Source organism: Hyperolius riggenbachi, chromosome 5 (assembly GCF_040937935.1).
Source record: "Hyperolius riggenbachi isolate aHypRig1 chromosome 5, aHypRig1.pri, whole genome shotgun sequence".
NCBI classification, from domain to species: domain Eukaryota; kingdom Metazoa; phylum Chordata; class Amphibia; order Anura; family Hyperoliidae; genus Hyperolius; species Hyperolius riggenbachi.
Genome location: NC_090650.1, coordinates 28,108,211 through 28,123,964, shown reverse-complemented (window position 1 = coordinate 28,123,964; position 15,754 = coordinate 28,108,211). Strand labels below are relative to the sequence as shown.

Below are 15,754 nucleotides of genomic sequence, written 5' to 3'. Positions count from 1 at the left end.
TAATGAGATAAACATGGACTTATGAGGTAACAAGCTTAGTTGGAGCTTTTCAATGTTCACTTTACTATTCCAATGCATTGCATTGTCCCCTCGGCCAAGAACACAGTGTCTGTACAGGTATCCCACAGGACCACTTAGGGCCCATTCACACTTGGATGATGAGCGTCAATATACCGCTAATCGCTGGAGATCAGCGCTAGTGTAATCTAAAGTATATGTCAGTGTGCTCACTGCTGCGAGTGCCGCCGTTTCGCCATAAATGCAAACGCTTTTTCACGATTTTTGAGCGATCGCAATGTTAAAAAAGCGCTAATTGTGATCACTCAAAAATCACGAAAACGAACAGTCAAAATATGCGCAAAAATCACTACCAATAATCGCTAGCGTTTTGCAATCCCCAGCATGAATGGGCCCTATAGATCCGGTATGACATCCAATTGTTCCACCCCCTTACACCACCCATTGGATACCACCCCACCAAACGCTACATAGGTGTTGCATGTATAACGCAATTTGCGCACATTTGGGCTTGATTCACTAAACCATGATAACTCAAATATCACACCTTATGAAAGATATCACACCTTATCTAAGATATCACACCTTATCAGAGTAGCATAGCGAGCGCTAGGAACTTATGCCTGCTAATTGGCAATGAGGAGAGCTCCACTCGTGCTGACCTGAGCTTCTGCAGGTTCGTAGCGCTCGCTATGCTACTCTGATAAGGTGTTATATCTTAGATAAAGTGTGATATCTTTGATAAGGTGTGATATCTTTGATAAGGTGTGATATCTTTGATAATGTGTGATATTTGAGGTATCATGGTTTAGTGAATCAAGCCCATTACGTGATGTGTTGTATAATTCATGTAAAGCCCACAAAACTTTACAGTTTACCCACCTAAAGTGATTTTACCCAAAATTTCGATTATAATTGATACACAAGGTCCTTGTCTTACCCAGAGACAGGACAGTTTGATAATTGTCCATCATCACCTCCTTGTAGAGCTTCTGCTGCCATTCTGCCAGAGTAAGCCACTCTTCCTCCGAGAAATGCACTGCCACATCATCCCAAGTCACCTGAAATAACACCACAATCTAAAATGAGGACTCTACCGGTACGACCATCACCAGCATGGACTATAAAAAGCATCCAGTGGCATCATCACCAGACTAGGCTAACCCAACCGGAAACCACCACCAAGTCAGAACTATGATGACCTATCCAATACCATCATCATTAATAATAAAGCCTAGGAAGATGCATCCTGTGCTACCACCACCCATGAAGACTAGGAGAACACATACCGTATCATCATCACTAACCATGACTAGCATCACTAAAACGACAACCCATTGTAACGATTGTGGAATTCTCTCCGTGATCAGTGCGGAAATCCTCCACAAGCATGTAATTTGCGGGAACCCAGCAAAAGGTGCAGTGCACCTGTAGAGGGAAATTCCTGTCGGCAGGTGGAGCTGTGGAGTGCAGAGGAACAGCTCCTCTGCCCTGCCACACACGTCAGACAGGAATTGCACAAAGGGAAGAAACGCAGGGCAAGATAGCCCTGAAAGAGAGAGATCAAAGCGAGAGAGGGTATGTGTGTTCACCAATCTAGTCACCACCCTGCGACGATGAACACACAACCAGGAAGAGAAAGCGAGAAGGCAATCGCCGGAGATGGCGATTGCTAACAGAGACACAAGACTGAATAAGCACAGATGAGGAATGTATGTATGTCCACCAATCTAGCCGCCACCTGCGACGGCAGACACACAACCAGGAAACCGAGTGAGAACGCAATCGCCTGAGAAGCGATTGCGAATGAGATTGAGCAAAGGGACAGATTGTATGTGTGTGCACCAAACTAGTCGCCAACCCGCGACGGTGCATACACAACAGCAGATATGAAGTAGGAACGCAATCGCGAGAGAGGCGATAGCCAGAGGTGACACAAGGCTACAGCAAGGCAGAACACGAGAGTAGCAAAGGCACAGCAAAACATACAATGAGGAGATACGGAAAATAACAAACGCTACCTAAACGCGAACACCGCACTCATTCGCAACAGTGCACGCGTTTATGCGCGGTCTCCACGTGATAAGCACGCCTAACTAACCACCGACAGACAAACATTAAAAACAGAGGACGCGAGCGCTTGCTTAACGGTTACCTCACCGAGCCTCCAGCAAGCGTTCGTAGCAGACAAGACAGATACACGAAAACAGGAATAAGCGAGCGATAGGATCCACAGCACTAGCGCAGTGGCTAGTGCGATCCAGGAAGAGAGAACAGAAGGATCCACAGCGCTAGCGCAAGATGCTAGTGCGATCCAAGTACAGAGTAGCAGACCAGAAGGATCCACAGCACTAGCGCAAGAGGCTGGTGCGATCCAGGCAGACAGATCAGAAGGGGCTACCAGTAACAACCGCTGTTCCGGTTAGCACCCAGACACACAGAACGATTTCCTGTCGACCACTGCTGGGACAGGACAATCGCAACATACAAACAAAACAGATAAGCAATCCTAACTGCACTAGGGAAACCTGCCTAGTGCAGTCCCAGGAATTACTCTAGGCTAATCTTCAAACAAAGAGCAAGGCTGACACTCCAGGCGCGTGTTCCACAGGACTAATGCTACGTACACACATGCGACAACGATCGTTCGTTAAGAACGACGAACGAACTTTTAATTGATGAAAGAACGACCTAAGTAAAGATAGTTTTAAAATGTGTGTAACGATCTGATCGTTAGAACGAACGTTACATCACAGAAAGCAACTATTGCGCCTGCGCATAAAAATGAGAAGTTCCATGGAGAAATAGTGAAATGCGCATGTCAAGCCTAGTACGAACGATCGTTTCCAACGATGTACTACTTTTGCAAACGATCGTCGTTGGTTAAAATCCGCCGAGACAGAACTTTCTTTTGTAGCGATTTGGCTCGTTCGTCGTTTGCCTTAATAGTCGGTGGTTCGTTTTTTGTAACGATCGTCGTTGGTAAAGATCGGGGAACGATCGTTACAAACGACTATAGTCGCATGTGTGTACGCACCTTAACCTGCTGAGCGGTCTGGACGAGCTCAGCTCGTCCAACACCGCCAGAGGCTGCCGCTCAGGCCCTGCTGGGCCGATTTTTGTCAAATAAAAAGCAGCACACGCAGCCGGCACTTTGCCAGCCGCGTGTGCTGCCTGATCGCCGCCGCTCTGCGGCGATTCGCCGCGAGCAGCGGCGAAAGAGGGCCCCCCTAGCCGCCTGAGCCCTGCGCAGCCGGAACAAAAAGTTCCGGCCAGCGCTAAGGGCTGGATCGGAGGCGGCTGACGTCAGGACGTCGGCTGACGTCGATGACGTCACTCCGCTCGTCGCTATGGCGACGATATAAGCAAAACAAGGAAGGCCGCTCATTGCGGCCTTCCTTGTTTATTCTGGGCGCCGGAGGCGATCGGAAGATCGCCTCCGGAGCGCCCTCTAGTGGGCTTTCATGCAGCCAACTTTCAGTTGGCTGCATGAAATAGTTTTTTTTTTATTTAAAAAAAACCCTCCCGCAGCCACCCTGGCGATTTAATCAGAACGCCAGGGTGGTTAACTCTTATGACCAGCAACTTACTGTGGGAAACATAGCTCTTTATAGAGCAAGCCCACAAGGGATGTGGCTAGGCAATCTGCATGACAAACATATGCAAATTCCTCAGCAGCAAGCTGCACAACTGACAAAAGGTCTCTCTTCCAGAGACCTGCAGAATGCAGACCTGAACAGTGGTCAAAAGGCTGCCTGCGCCACATGGATCCTCACACCCATCCATTACCACCACCCTTATCCGTTAAAATGGGATGAACCTCCATATCTGGGGGAAAAAAATGATTCTGTAAGAAATGAATTACTTTGCTTACCTAGCCAGTTTTTACGGTTCACTGTCAGATTTAGGAGAAATTGAATATGAAAAAAGATAATAATAATTCTGTTGGTTTCCCTATTTACTGTTTCTCAGTGATGCCAAAAGTGACATCACTTCTGCCTTTTTTTTTCAACCCTTAAAGTGTACGAGAAGCGTCTCAGGTACCATACTTACATGGGGCCCCTTTAAGGCCGCTCGACCTCGCTGTCTCCCTGGGTGGCTCCTGTCCCCCGTAATTCAGCCCGAGTCACGATTCTTCACACATTCACGACCCCGCCCGCTGCCCTGTCTTGCTCTCGCGGCTGGGAGCATCCTGCGCTTGCGCAGTAGTACAGTAGTTTTGAATCGGTACTGCATGCTGCATTTTTCTTTTTGTTTTGATAGCATCCAGGGAAAATCGGAATCGTAAATCAGAATTGCAAAATGGATTTGCAGTGTGCAGGGGGCCTCAAGGGGGCTTAAAGTGAATGTTTACCAGTAAAAAAAAGAAAAAGTCAGATACTCACCTAAGGAGAGGGAAGGCTCGGTCCTAATGAGCCTTCGCTTTCCTCTCCCGGTGCCCGGTCCCGCGCAGGATCCCCCGTGGCAGTATTCGACCAGTTCGGTCAAATACTGCCACTTCCGCATGACTTCGGGAGCTTTCGGAAGCCTTCGGGAGCACTCGGGCTCCGGATGACGCGGCCGCTCCATACTACGCATGCGCGAGCGCCCTCTATGACGCACTCGTGCGTACGTAGTATGGAGCGGCCCGTCTTCGGAAGCCCGAGTGCTCCCGAAGACCTCCGAAGTCCCTGCGACGGCAGACGCGAACGGGGGAGCCAGCGCAGCACCGAGGGCACCGGGAGAGGAGAGAGAAGGCTCATTAGGACCGAGCCTTCCCTCTCCTTAGGTGAGTATCTGACTTTTTCTTTTTTTTTACCGGTACCCATTGGCTTTAAGGAAGCTCCAGGTAAGTATGGAACCTGAGACGCTTCTCGTCTCAAGTTCCCTTTAAAGGACATCTGTAGCGAGTGTTATTCAGACACTTCTGCAGCCAAATAGATCAGCCGGGCTATCAGGCAACTGGTATTGTGTAAAAGGAAATATATATGACAGCCTCCATATCCCTCTCAATTCAGCTGTCCTTTAAGAAAAAGGCTTAAAGGGGAACTGAAGAGAGAGGTATATGGAGGCTGTCATGTTTATTTCCTTTTAGACAATACCAGTTGCCTGGCAGCCTGCTGATCCTCTGCCTCTAATACTATTAGCCATAGCCCCTGAACAAGCATGCAGCAGATCAGGTGTTTCAGTGGTTCAGACTTATAAGTCTGATCTGACAAGACTAGTTGCATGCTTGTTTCTGGTTTTAATCAGATACTACTGCAGAGAAATAGACCAGCAGGGCTGCCAGGCAACTGGTATTGATTAAAAGGAAATAAACATGACAGCCTCCATATACCTCTCTCTTCAGTTCCCCTTTAAGAAAAAGGCTTAAAGGGGAACTGAAGAGAGAGGTATATGGAGGCTGTCATGTTTATTTCTTTTTAAGCAATACTAGTTGCCTGGCAGCCCTGCTGATCCTCTGCCTCTAATACTATTAGCCATAGCCCCTGAACAAGCATGCAGCAGATTCTGTGTTTCAGACTTTAAAGTCAGATCTGACAAGACTAGCTGCATGCTTGTTTCTGGTGTTATTCAGATACTACTGCAGAGAAATAGACCAGCAGGGCTGCCAGGCAACCGGTATTGATTAAAAGGAAATAAATATGGCAGCCTCCATATACCTCTCTTTTCAGTTCCCCTTTAAAGGACAACTGAAGTGAGAAGAATATGGAGACTGCCATATTTATTTCCTTTTAAACAACACCAGTTGCCTGGCAGCCTTGCTGATCTATCTGGCTGCAGTAGTCTCAGAATCACACCAGAAACAAGCATGCGGCTAATCTTGTCAAATCTGACCATAACGTCAGAAACACCTGATCTGCTGCATGCTTGTTAAGGGTCTATGGTTAGAAGTATTAGATGCAGAGGATCAGCAGGATCGCCAGATAACTGGTATTGCTTAAAAAGAAATAAATATGTCAGCCTCCATATTCCTCTCGATACAGTTGTCCTTTAAATCACTATGTAAACTCTTCAAGTGAGGATTCAATTACCTTCTGAGCATGGTGTCCTTTTCTTATCCAAAATAGGAAGCTTTTCCACCTTTGTAACATCTGTAAGATTCGCCCTTTCCTGACCTCTGCCACCACTCCTCATCTATGCCCTCATAATTTCCCGCCTCGACTACTGTAATGACATTCTGTCTGGTCTCCCTATGACCCGAACAGCCCCACTGCAGTCCATCATGAATGCGGCAGCCAGATTTATCCACTCCTCCCACCGCTCCACCACGGCGTCTCCCCTCCTTGAATCCCTCCACTGGCTTCCTATCCAGTCCAGAATCAGATTCAAGATATTGTGTCTGACCTACAAATCTGTCCACAAAACCTGTCCAACCTACATTTCTGATCTTACTCATAGGTACACACCTAGCCGCTCACTCCGCTCCTCCAATGAACTTCGCCTGACTGCCCCCCGCATCACCCAATCCCATGCATGCCTCCAGGACTTCTCAAGAGCCGCTCCAACACTATGGAACTCCCTACCTCCACCCATTAGGGCAGCTCCCTCCTTCAACACCTTCAAGAAGGCCCTCAAAACTCAACTTTTCACTCTGGCCTACTACCCCTCACAATTGCTCTAAACCCACAACGGAACTCTGGTCCCCTACCTTTCGTGTCCTTACCTCTCCCTCTAGATTGTAAGCCTTTGGGCAGGGTCCTCCTCCTTTTGTGTCCTACCTGATCATGCACCTCCATTACTGTGAACCCATGCTATGCACTTGAGTGAACCTAATTTGCCTATCCTCCATGCTCCATCCAGTGACTGACTAAGCATTACCTTCTACTCATACTGTGCTGCATGATCTGGATTGCATGTATTCCTGTATTGTCATATTGCTCTATGTCACCCCTAAATATTGTCTGTAACCTAAATTAATGTTCAGCGCTGCGTAATATGTTGGCGCTTTATAAATACAATAAATAATAATAATAATTTGCATGCTAAGATAAGCTTGTTACTGTAGGTAAACAAGAAAAACTTCCCAAAATCCCACTGGCACTGCACAGTTCCTGCAGTTAGGCACAGGCACCAAAACCAGGTAAGAAGAACAAAATGGGAAACATGTAGGGACCTATTTTAGAAAAAAAGGAGGGTTACGTATAATTTTGGGGCACTATTTTCTGACAATTATTTTATTTTTGGTCTAGAAGTACCCATTCATTACCAACATTAACCTCCCTAGCCGCTGTGCACCACTCTGGCCCAGGTGGGCAGATTTGCACAATTTTTTTTCCAAACACGCAGCTAGCACTTTGCTAGCTGCGTGTTTGTTTCGATCGCCGCCGATCCGCCACTACCCGCCGCGAAAGAGGCCCCCCCTCAGACCCCTTGCGCAGCCTGGCCAATCACCGCCAGGCTGCGCTATGGGGTGGATCGGGACTCCCCGTGACTTCACGACGTCGATGACGTCACTCCGTTCGTCGCCATGGCGACGGGGGAAGCCCTAAAGGAAATCCCATTCAGAACGGGATTTCCTGATGGGTATAATCGCCGGCGGCGATCGGAAGGGTCGGAGGGAGGGAGCAGGGAGGGGGGAATCATGTAGCTAGCGATAGGCTAGCTACATGATAAAAAAATTGGGCGAAAAAAACCTCACGCGGCCGCACGGCCGTTGGAATAAGAACGCCCAGTTGGTTAACAATCAGAACTAGAACAAATCTAGCATCACCATCATTTTTCAGAACTAGGATGACTGATCATGTTCCTCTATAACCAATCAAGACTAAGAAGAGAGATCCAGTGTCATAGCTGCCAATCAGAACTACCGATAGGAGAAACAGATCCAGTAGAACCATCACCATTCAGAACTAGAAGGATACAGTACATTTATCACCAATCAGGATTTTGGGGACCTGTTCAGTACCACCACCATCAGTCAAGATGAAACGACCCATCCAGTGCCACCGCTTCCAGTCAGGGTATGGAAGAGGGCTGCAACAGTGGCATACAGGTTGCTGTCAATGGGGTACAGAAGAAAGGGGTGCTGTTATTGTGATGTACAGTGGGAGGGAGTACAGTGACTTTAAAGTACAGGGGGAGCTGTCATTGTGGTGTACAAGGAAGAGGGGTGCTGTCTTTTTGGAGTGGGGGGAGGGAGTTGTCACTATGGGGTATAGGAAGGAAGGGTGGTGTGGGGAATGGTTTTGTCATTGTGGGGTACAGGGGAGAAGTTGGTGCTGTCCTTGTGGGGTATAGGGAAAAAGAGTGCTGTTTATATAGGGTACGAGGAAGGGGTGGGTGCTGTCACTGTGGAGTTCAGAAGGGAGAAAGCTGTAATTGTGTGGTATAGGGGAGACAATGGTACTGTCTGTGTGAGGCAGTCATTGTGGGGTACAGGAGAGTAAGGTGCTGACATTGTGGGTAACTGGTAGTGAAGATGTTGGTTTTGTCACTGTGAGGTACAGGGAGGAAATATGCTGTCATAGTGGGTTACAGAGGAGAAAGTGTTAATATCATTGAAGGATACAGAGCAGGGTTTGCTGTGATTATGGGGTACAGTGGAGAAGGGGGTGCTGCCATAGTGGGGAAAAGGAGGAGCATTATGAGGTACAGAGAAGGAGGTTCTGTCATAGTAGGTACAAGGAGGAGGGGTGCTGTTATTATGGGGTACAAAGAAGGGGGTGCTTTCATACTGAAGTAGAAGGTGGATGGGTTCTGTCATTACTGGGTACAGAGAAAGGGTCCCTGTCATAGTGGGGTACAAGGAGGGAGAGGTGCTGTTATTATGGGGTACAGAGGAGAAAGGGGTGCTGTCATAGTGGGGTGTAAGTAGGAAGGGGTGCTGTCATTATGGAGTACAGAGAAGAAGAGGGTGCTTTCATCGTGGGGTACAGGGAGGAAGGGTGCTGTCACTATGGGGTAAAAGGTGCAGGGGTGCTGCCTGTCACTATGGGGTACAAGGTGCAGGGGTGCTGCCTGTCACTATGGGGTACAAGGTGCAGGGGTGCTGCCTGTCACAATGGGGTACAAGGTGCAGGGGTGCTGCCTGTCACTATGGGGTACAAGGTGCAGGGGTGCTGCCTGTCACTATGGGGTACAAGGTGCAGGGGTGCTGCCTGTCACTATGGGGTACAAGGTGCAGGGGTGCTGTCACTATGGGGTACAAGGTGCAGGGGTGCTGTCACTATGGGGTACAAGGTGCAGGGGTGCTGCCTGTCACTATGGGGTACAAGGTGCAGGGGTGCTGTCACTATGGGGTACAAGGTGCAGGGGTGCTGCCTGTCACTATGGGGTACAAGGTGCAGGGGTGCTGCCTGTCACTATGGGGTACAAGGTGCAGGGGTGCTGCCTGTCACTATGGGGTACAAGGTGCAGGGGTGCTGCCTCTCACTATGGGGTACAAGGTGCAGGGGTGCTGCCTGTCACTATGGGGTACAAGGTGCAGGGGTGCTGCCTGTCACTATGGGGTACAAGGTGCAGGGGTGCTGCCTCTCACTATGGGGTACAAGGTGCAGGGGTGCTGCCTGTCACTATGGGGTACAAGGTGCAGGGGTGCTGCCTGTCACTATGGGGTACAAGGTGCAGGGGTGCTGCCTGTCACTATGGGGTACAAGGTGCAGGGGTGCTGTCACTATGGGGTACAAGGTGCAGGGGTGCTGTCTGTCACTATGGGGTACAAGGTGCAGGGGTGCTGCCTGTCACTATGGGGTACAAGGTGCAGGGGTGCTGCCTGTCACTATGGGGTACAAGGTGCAGGGGTGCTGTCACTATGGGGTACAAGGTGCAGGGGTGCTGCCTGTCACTATGGGGTACAAGGTGCAGGGGTGCTGTCACTATGGGGTACAAGGTGCAGGGGTGCTGCCTGTCACTATGGGGTACAAGGTGCAGGGGTGCTGCCTGTCACTATGGGGTACAAGGTGCAGGGGTGCTGCCTGTCACTATGGGGTACAAGGTGCAGGGGTGCTGTCACTATGGGGTACAAGGTGCAGGGGTGCTGCCTGTCACTATGGGGTACAAGGTGCAGGGGTGCTGCCTGTCACTATGGGGTACAAGGTGCAGGGGTGCTGCCTGTCACTATGGGGTACAAGGTGCAGCCTGCAGGGGTGCTGTCACTGTGAAGTATATATTACTGGAGCTGTGGAGGGTAATCCTGGTTGGGTGTGTCAGGAACCCCAGCTCCGTTCCTTCCCCTCACCTCTCCTCTGGGTTCCATTCTTCCCCCTGGCACTGGCAGTGCGACTCCTGCAAATGAATCAGTGGAACAAGCGGCGTATTAGGACGTAATAGTCCCGCCCCTCCCCTCCTCTGCTCAGGAACTACAGCGCTCGACGTCTACCACGCCACGTGCTTTCTTACTGCGCGGCGTGCTCGACGTCCTCTGCGTCACGTGCTTTCACATGTTATTATGCGTTGAGCTCGACGTCCTCCGCGCTAGTACTGCTACTGCTTTAATTGCGCGGCGAGTTGAGAGACGGCTATTCTATTCTGCTATTATCGCACACAGACGAGGGTATTTGTTACAGCACTACCGTACCGCTGTGCTGTAATCATGGTTACAGTTCCCTTACCTTTTCTTGCAGCCTGGCAATTAACTAGGGCCAAAGGGGAGCAAAATTGAGACAAAAATTGAGACAAATCTCCAGCAAGCAGTGAGACAGTTGTTTTTTGTTCTATTATGACAACGCTGATTCCTGATTGTTCTTCTAAGCTTTTGTTCAAATTTGCATTGTAATTGCAGGGAACCTGAAGTAAGTTTTTAAAAAAAGTTCAACTTATATGGGGCTTCTACAAGCCCCGTGCAGCCGCCCTGTACCCGCGCCAGTACTGAAGGGCGGCTCACTTTTGGTTCTGGCAGCCGGTGGCCCTGGCTGCGCGTGTCCTCGTTCGTGCTTCCGTAGTTGGAATTGTTCTGCAAAGATGCAGTAGAGATTTCCTCGTACTGTGCGCAGGATGCTCCCGATGATGGGATTGCAAACAAGGAGGGCAGCACAGGCACAGTGGCTGTCAATTTGCAAGTCGGCGATATCGAAACTGGGCACAGGGAAACTGAAGGGGGCTGGCAGAAGCCCCAAGTAAGTGAAACTTTTTTTTTTAACTTATTTCAGGTTCCCTTTTTAAAAGGTGTTCCAGATTGTTGTAACTATAGCAACCTCTCCTCCATCATTTCACTGTAGCCATAGAACTCCTCTAGTGTGTTGTAAGCATAGCAACCACCCTCCATTGGTGTGCTGGTATTATATAGTCAAAGCAGTTTTGGGGTACCTTGTGATGGAGTGGGGTAAAATGCTCCAATTCCTAATAAATTTAAACCGTAACAGTGTTCTCCCCAGGCACTTTTAGCCGGGTGCTCCACCCGGCTAGATTTGGTGACCACCCGGCTGTCATCAGCTCACCTCCTCACCACCTCCTATGCTGTAAGCAGAGTTGCCCTGCATTTTCATCTCATCCCACCCGGCTGCTTTTTCATGCCACCCGGCTACTATTTCATGCCACCCGGCTAGAAAAAAATTCTGGGGAGAACACTGCGTAATGAAAAGAGAAAATACAGGATATCTCATTATAATACACTCGGGTTTAGAAAAAAATTCAGGTATAGTAAACTACCTCTCCAGGTTCCAGCCAATCTCCATTACAAGTCTATGGGAGCAATGCCTGGTATAGTAAACTTTGAAATAATAAAGCTTCTGTTATAGTAAACGTTTTTTGGCCCTTATGGGACGCTGACTCTAGATATAGTAAAAAGTGGGCGGTGCATGCGTTATATGTAAGTGTGAAACCCGTGGTCTGCTGCTCTCTTCAGGCTGGTTGCAGGTGAGTTGATGCCTGATAACATTTGTAAGACAATAAGAATGGCACTGGAGCTGTATATACAGTACTGTTTAACTGTCTGAGTGTGCAAGCCTGTTGTCCGCTCCTCCCTCTCTGCACCCTAGGCCATGGCCTTTGTGGCCTTGCCTCGAATTCGGCCATGATGTGCTGTAGCCTTAGAAGTATTTAACCGATAATAGGGAACGTCCAATATGATCTTTAACAACATATATAGTTCAGAAATATAGTGCATGCATATCTAATATCGATGTTCACTGAGTGCTTATATTTAAATGAGTGCCTAATTAATGGGATGGGGGCATATATGGTGAAACAATACAGATTACTGTTGTTATAGATCATACCGGTATTAGTCATTCCCTATTATCCTCTGTGAGTGGTTACATCTTAGTAAGGCTATGGCCTATAATTATTACCTCCTCAGTTTACCTCTCAGGGTGATGATTGGATATTTGTACCAATATCTATATACTTAATGTATAATAAATATAGGTTTCAGGTGTGTGTTACTTGAATGGCGTACATAATTGTGAATGGATTGCCATATTTTTCAGAATATAAAACACACTCTTCCCCAAAAATGGGGAGAAAAAGGTCCAGCATCTTATATTCCAAAGACACAGTAGTAGAAAGATACAGAGCGGCACACTAATCCTAATAGTTCTTCGGGTGCATGACCTTGAGTGCTAAGCAACACCCCAGTAATCCAAGTAGTAAAGATGGTTGGTCAGCATACCAGCCTCTAAACAATAATAATAATAATAATCCGAACATTTGTATAGCGCTTTTCTCCTGTTGGACTCAAAGCGCTCAAGAGCTGCAGCCACTGGGACGCGCTCAGGAGGCCAGCCTGCAGTGTTAGGGAGTCTTGCCTTGAACTCCTTACTGAATAAGTACTGACCCTAGCCGGGATCGAACCCTGGTCTCCCATGTCAAAGGCGGTGCCCTTAACCAGTACTCTATTCAAGCGTAATTAAGTTCCAGATCACATGTCAACACTTAAGTTAACAATTGTTTCGGGGCCACTCAGGGTCCCCTTCTTCAGAACAGTGCAGACAAACCAATTTCAATATTCCAAAGACAGACTTACGCCTGCCGATACAAACTGCCGACCCACCGAAACATCAGGGACTCCCTGCTTTGTCTCCCTGTGTTGTCCTCCGGCCCCCGCCGGTCTCCCCGCTCCCCTGTGTAAAATAAATTAGTGGCAGGGCGGATCACCTCAGAAACGATTCCAGCGGTGAACACAGACCTCTCATCTTATGCCCGGCTTCACCTATTGAAAGCTTCTCCTGAGGATGCGAGCAGCAGAAGCCAGCACTAGGGGAAGCCGAGCAGGAAATGAGAGGTCTGATGAGAGGAGACATGCGGGGGAAGAAAGGGACACGGGAGCAGAGGAGACATGCGGGGGAGGAGCAGGAGGGGGAAAAGCAGGGGACATCGGGATACACAGGGGGACATAAGTGGCCAAAGAAGGACACAGTGGGACACACAGGGGGGAGCAAAGGAGGACAAGGGGGCACAGGAGGACAGTTATTGGGCAAGAACATGTACAAGATGCTTTTGGAACATGGATGCACCAGGTTGAGTTATATATATTTTTTTCCCTGTTTCTTGCCCTTGAAACTTAGGTGCGTCTTATATTCTGTGTGTCTCATATTCCGAAAATACAGTAACCATTCTATTGGATTACACTATCAAGGCAAAAATAAACTGATGATTGTATCTATCTTCCTTCACCTAAAAATGACTTTTTTTTAGATATTACACAGTTTTATTTTATGTTTAAATCTACTTTTTAAATTGTAACTGGTTTTGTTTTTGCTCAATGACACATTCATTGAAGTATGCCAGAGCTAAAATCTATGAACTATTGATCCTTTTTATCTCTTTCCTGCTCTCAGAAGCCATTTTTTGCTAGGAAAGTGTTTTATGGTTGGAATTTCTTATCAGTGAGGGTCACACTGTAGTCACTTCCTGTCTGAGTAAGAACTGAGTCAGCCACTTACATTCCTGATATTTAACTCTTTCAGGCAGAGAAAGAAAAAAAGGAACAGAGCATAGTTATTTGTGTGCTAGGCACTGTACATACACATGTCTATCTCATCATGTCACATGTCACCTTGGGTATCCTTTAATCACAATGATTATGGTGCATGTGTATTGTTGAACTATGGTTGTGCTTACTACTACAGCCAACCTTATTGACCGTGGTTTTATGAATTTACTATAAATATATTGTAGTTTGATCAGCATATACTGGTTGTCCTCTACTTAGTGTGTTATAGCTTATATTCATTACCTGTGTTAGCACCTGCAAGCAAGCCATGTTCCACAACGATTTTTTCTCTTGTTGTTTTTGCAGTGGGGAAGGTGGCCTGGATGAAATGCCCTATAAAGGTAATAGAAAACAAATGCCTTTTTTAACCTGCATCCTATATGTACGATGTTTTCTCAGCCGTTCTACTTTCACCGGGTTCCTCGATGTTGCGTCTCATTATTTTATGTTCCAGGAACCCCCGCAGAACATGAAAGTCTGGCGTCCAGCAGGGGGCAGCGGCCCCGTGACATGTAAACACTGGGCCCGGGGCTCTCTGCAGGAACCTGCTAGATTTGTCATCTTCAGCTTGGCCCAGAATGTGCTCGGCCACCGCACGACCTTCTCTTCCCCGTGAGCAAAAAGGCTGCTGAGTTTCCTACATGGTGTCCGAAATCCGCGCAGGAAAGAATATTCTCTTCCAGGGAATTGATTTCATGGCCTTTGTGGGGTCACAGAGAAATATTTTCTTAGCAGTAAGGTAAAACTGGCCCCAGTTACCCTGGGAGAGAAGGAGGCCGTTTAGTTTTTTCTGGACCAGACCTGACCAGCTTGTGAGGGGCCGGACCTGAGGGATGCAGCTGCGTGATTAAGGGCCTGACTCATGAAAGTTGGACAACCTGCCTGATTCAGAAAGCTTGCTCTGGATTCTTTGAAAAAAATGTCATATTGAAGATTGCTAAAAAGTGAGTAAATATGGCATTCAGGTAGAGGTACATACAAAAAAAAAGGCGCCTGGAAATTTGGGCACCTAGTAATGCCATTAGTAAAATATTGGTATTAAATTCCAATATTTTACTATGGCTAAACCGAACCCTACTCTCACACAGAAACCTCCCCCCACCCCAATGCCTGACCTTAACCCCCCCCCCACACACACACACACACTACCTGCCTGACCCCTACTCCCCCCCCCCCTTCACAAACTGCCTGCTTGATGTCTAAACCCCCACCCCCCCCCATGCCCACACACAAACTACTTGCTTGATACCTCCCCCCGCACACACTACCTGCCTGATGCCTAACCCTAAACACCCCCTTCCTCTGCACAAAGTACCTGCCTGGTGCCTAATTCCCCCCCCCCACACACACACATAAACTGCCTGCCTAAGGCCCCCCCCCCCCCCCGTTCACACACAAGCTACCTGCCTATTGCCCCCCCCCCACACACACACACACACACACAAACTACCTGCCTGATGCCTAACCTAAACCCTTCCCTGCACACGCTACCTGCCTGATGCCTAACTCCAAACACCCCCTTCCCCCGCACAAACTACCTTTCCTGGTGCTTATCCCCCTCGCACATACTACCTGCCGATTGCCTAACACTCTCCCAAAAAACACATTACCTGCTTGATGACTAACCTTAAACCCCCCCCCCCCCCACACACACACACACTATCTGCCTGACGTCTAAACAACCCCCCTCCCCCAACTACCTTCCTGACTCCTACCCCTAACCACATACACACACACACACCCGCCTGCAGAAAAAAAGAGAATAAGTTCTCGTGCGCCACTGTAGGCGCCTATAGAAATATCAGCATTGACATGTAATTTCGGTGCCCAATAAATAGCGGGCTATGTAGTACTGCGCAGAACGGTCCATGGGTCGGGAGTGCA

The 15,754-nt window shown here is 48.3% G+C and overlaps 1 protein-coding gene and 1 long non-coding RNA gene across 5 annotated transcripts in view; one reads left to right on the top strand and one right to left on the bottom strand.

Moving 5' to 3' along the window:
- Positions 1 to 10,259, bottom strand: part of LOC137518050 (protein split ends-like) — an 87,579-nt gene extending 77,320 nt beyond the window's left edge. For 3 of the 4 annotated variants that reach the window (XM_068235254.1, XM_068235255.1, XM_068235257.1), the window contains exons 1-2: positions 10,178 to 10,253; positions 959 to 1,079 (exon numbers count right to left, since the gene is read on the bottom strand). In XM_068235254.1, coding sequence (XP_068091355.1) covers positions 959 to 1,079; positions 10,178 to 10,195 — 139 coding nt within the window. In that variant the 5' untranslated portion in view covers positions 10,196 to 10,253. Of the gene's footprint in view, positions 1 to 958; positions 1,080 to 10,177 lie in introns of all 4 variants that reach the window. The other variant, XM_068235256.1, reaches the window with a different exon arrangement.
- Positions 10,260 to 10,604: 345 nt separating this feature from the next.
- The window catches only part of LOC137518053 (uncharacterized), a 53,815-nt gene continuing 48,665 nt past the window's right edge, over positions 10,605 to 15,754 (top strand). Inside the window, exons 1-2 of the long non-coding RNA XR_011020733.1 lie at positions 10,605 to 10,631; positions 14,177 to 14,211. This is a non-coding gene — a long non-coding RNA (uncharacterized lncRNA). The remainder of the gene's footprint in view (positions 10,632 to 14,176; positions 14,212 to 15,754) is intronic.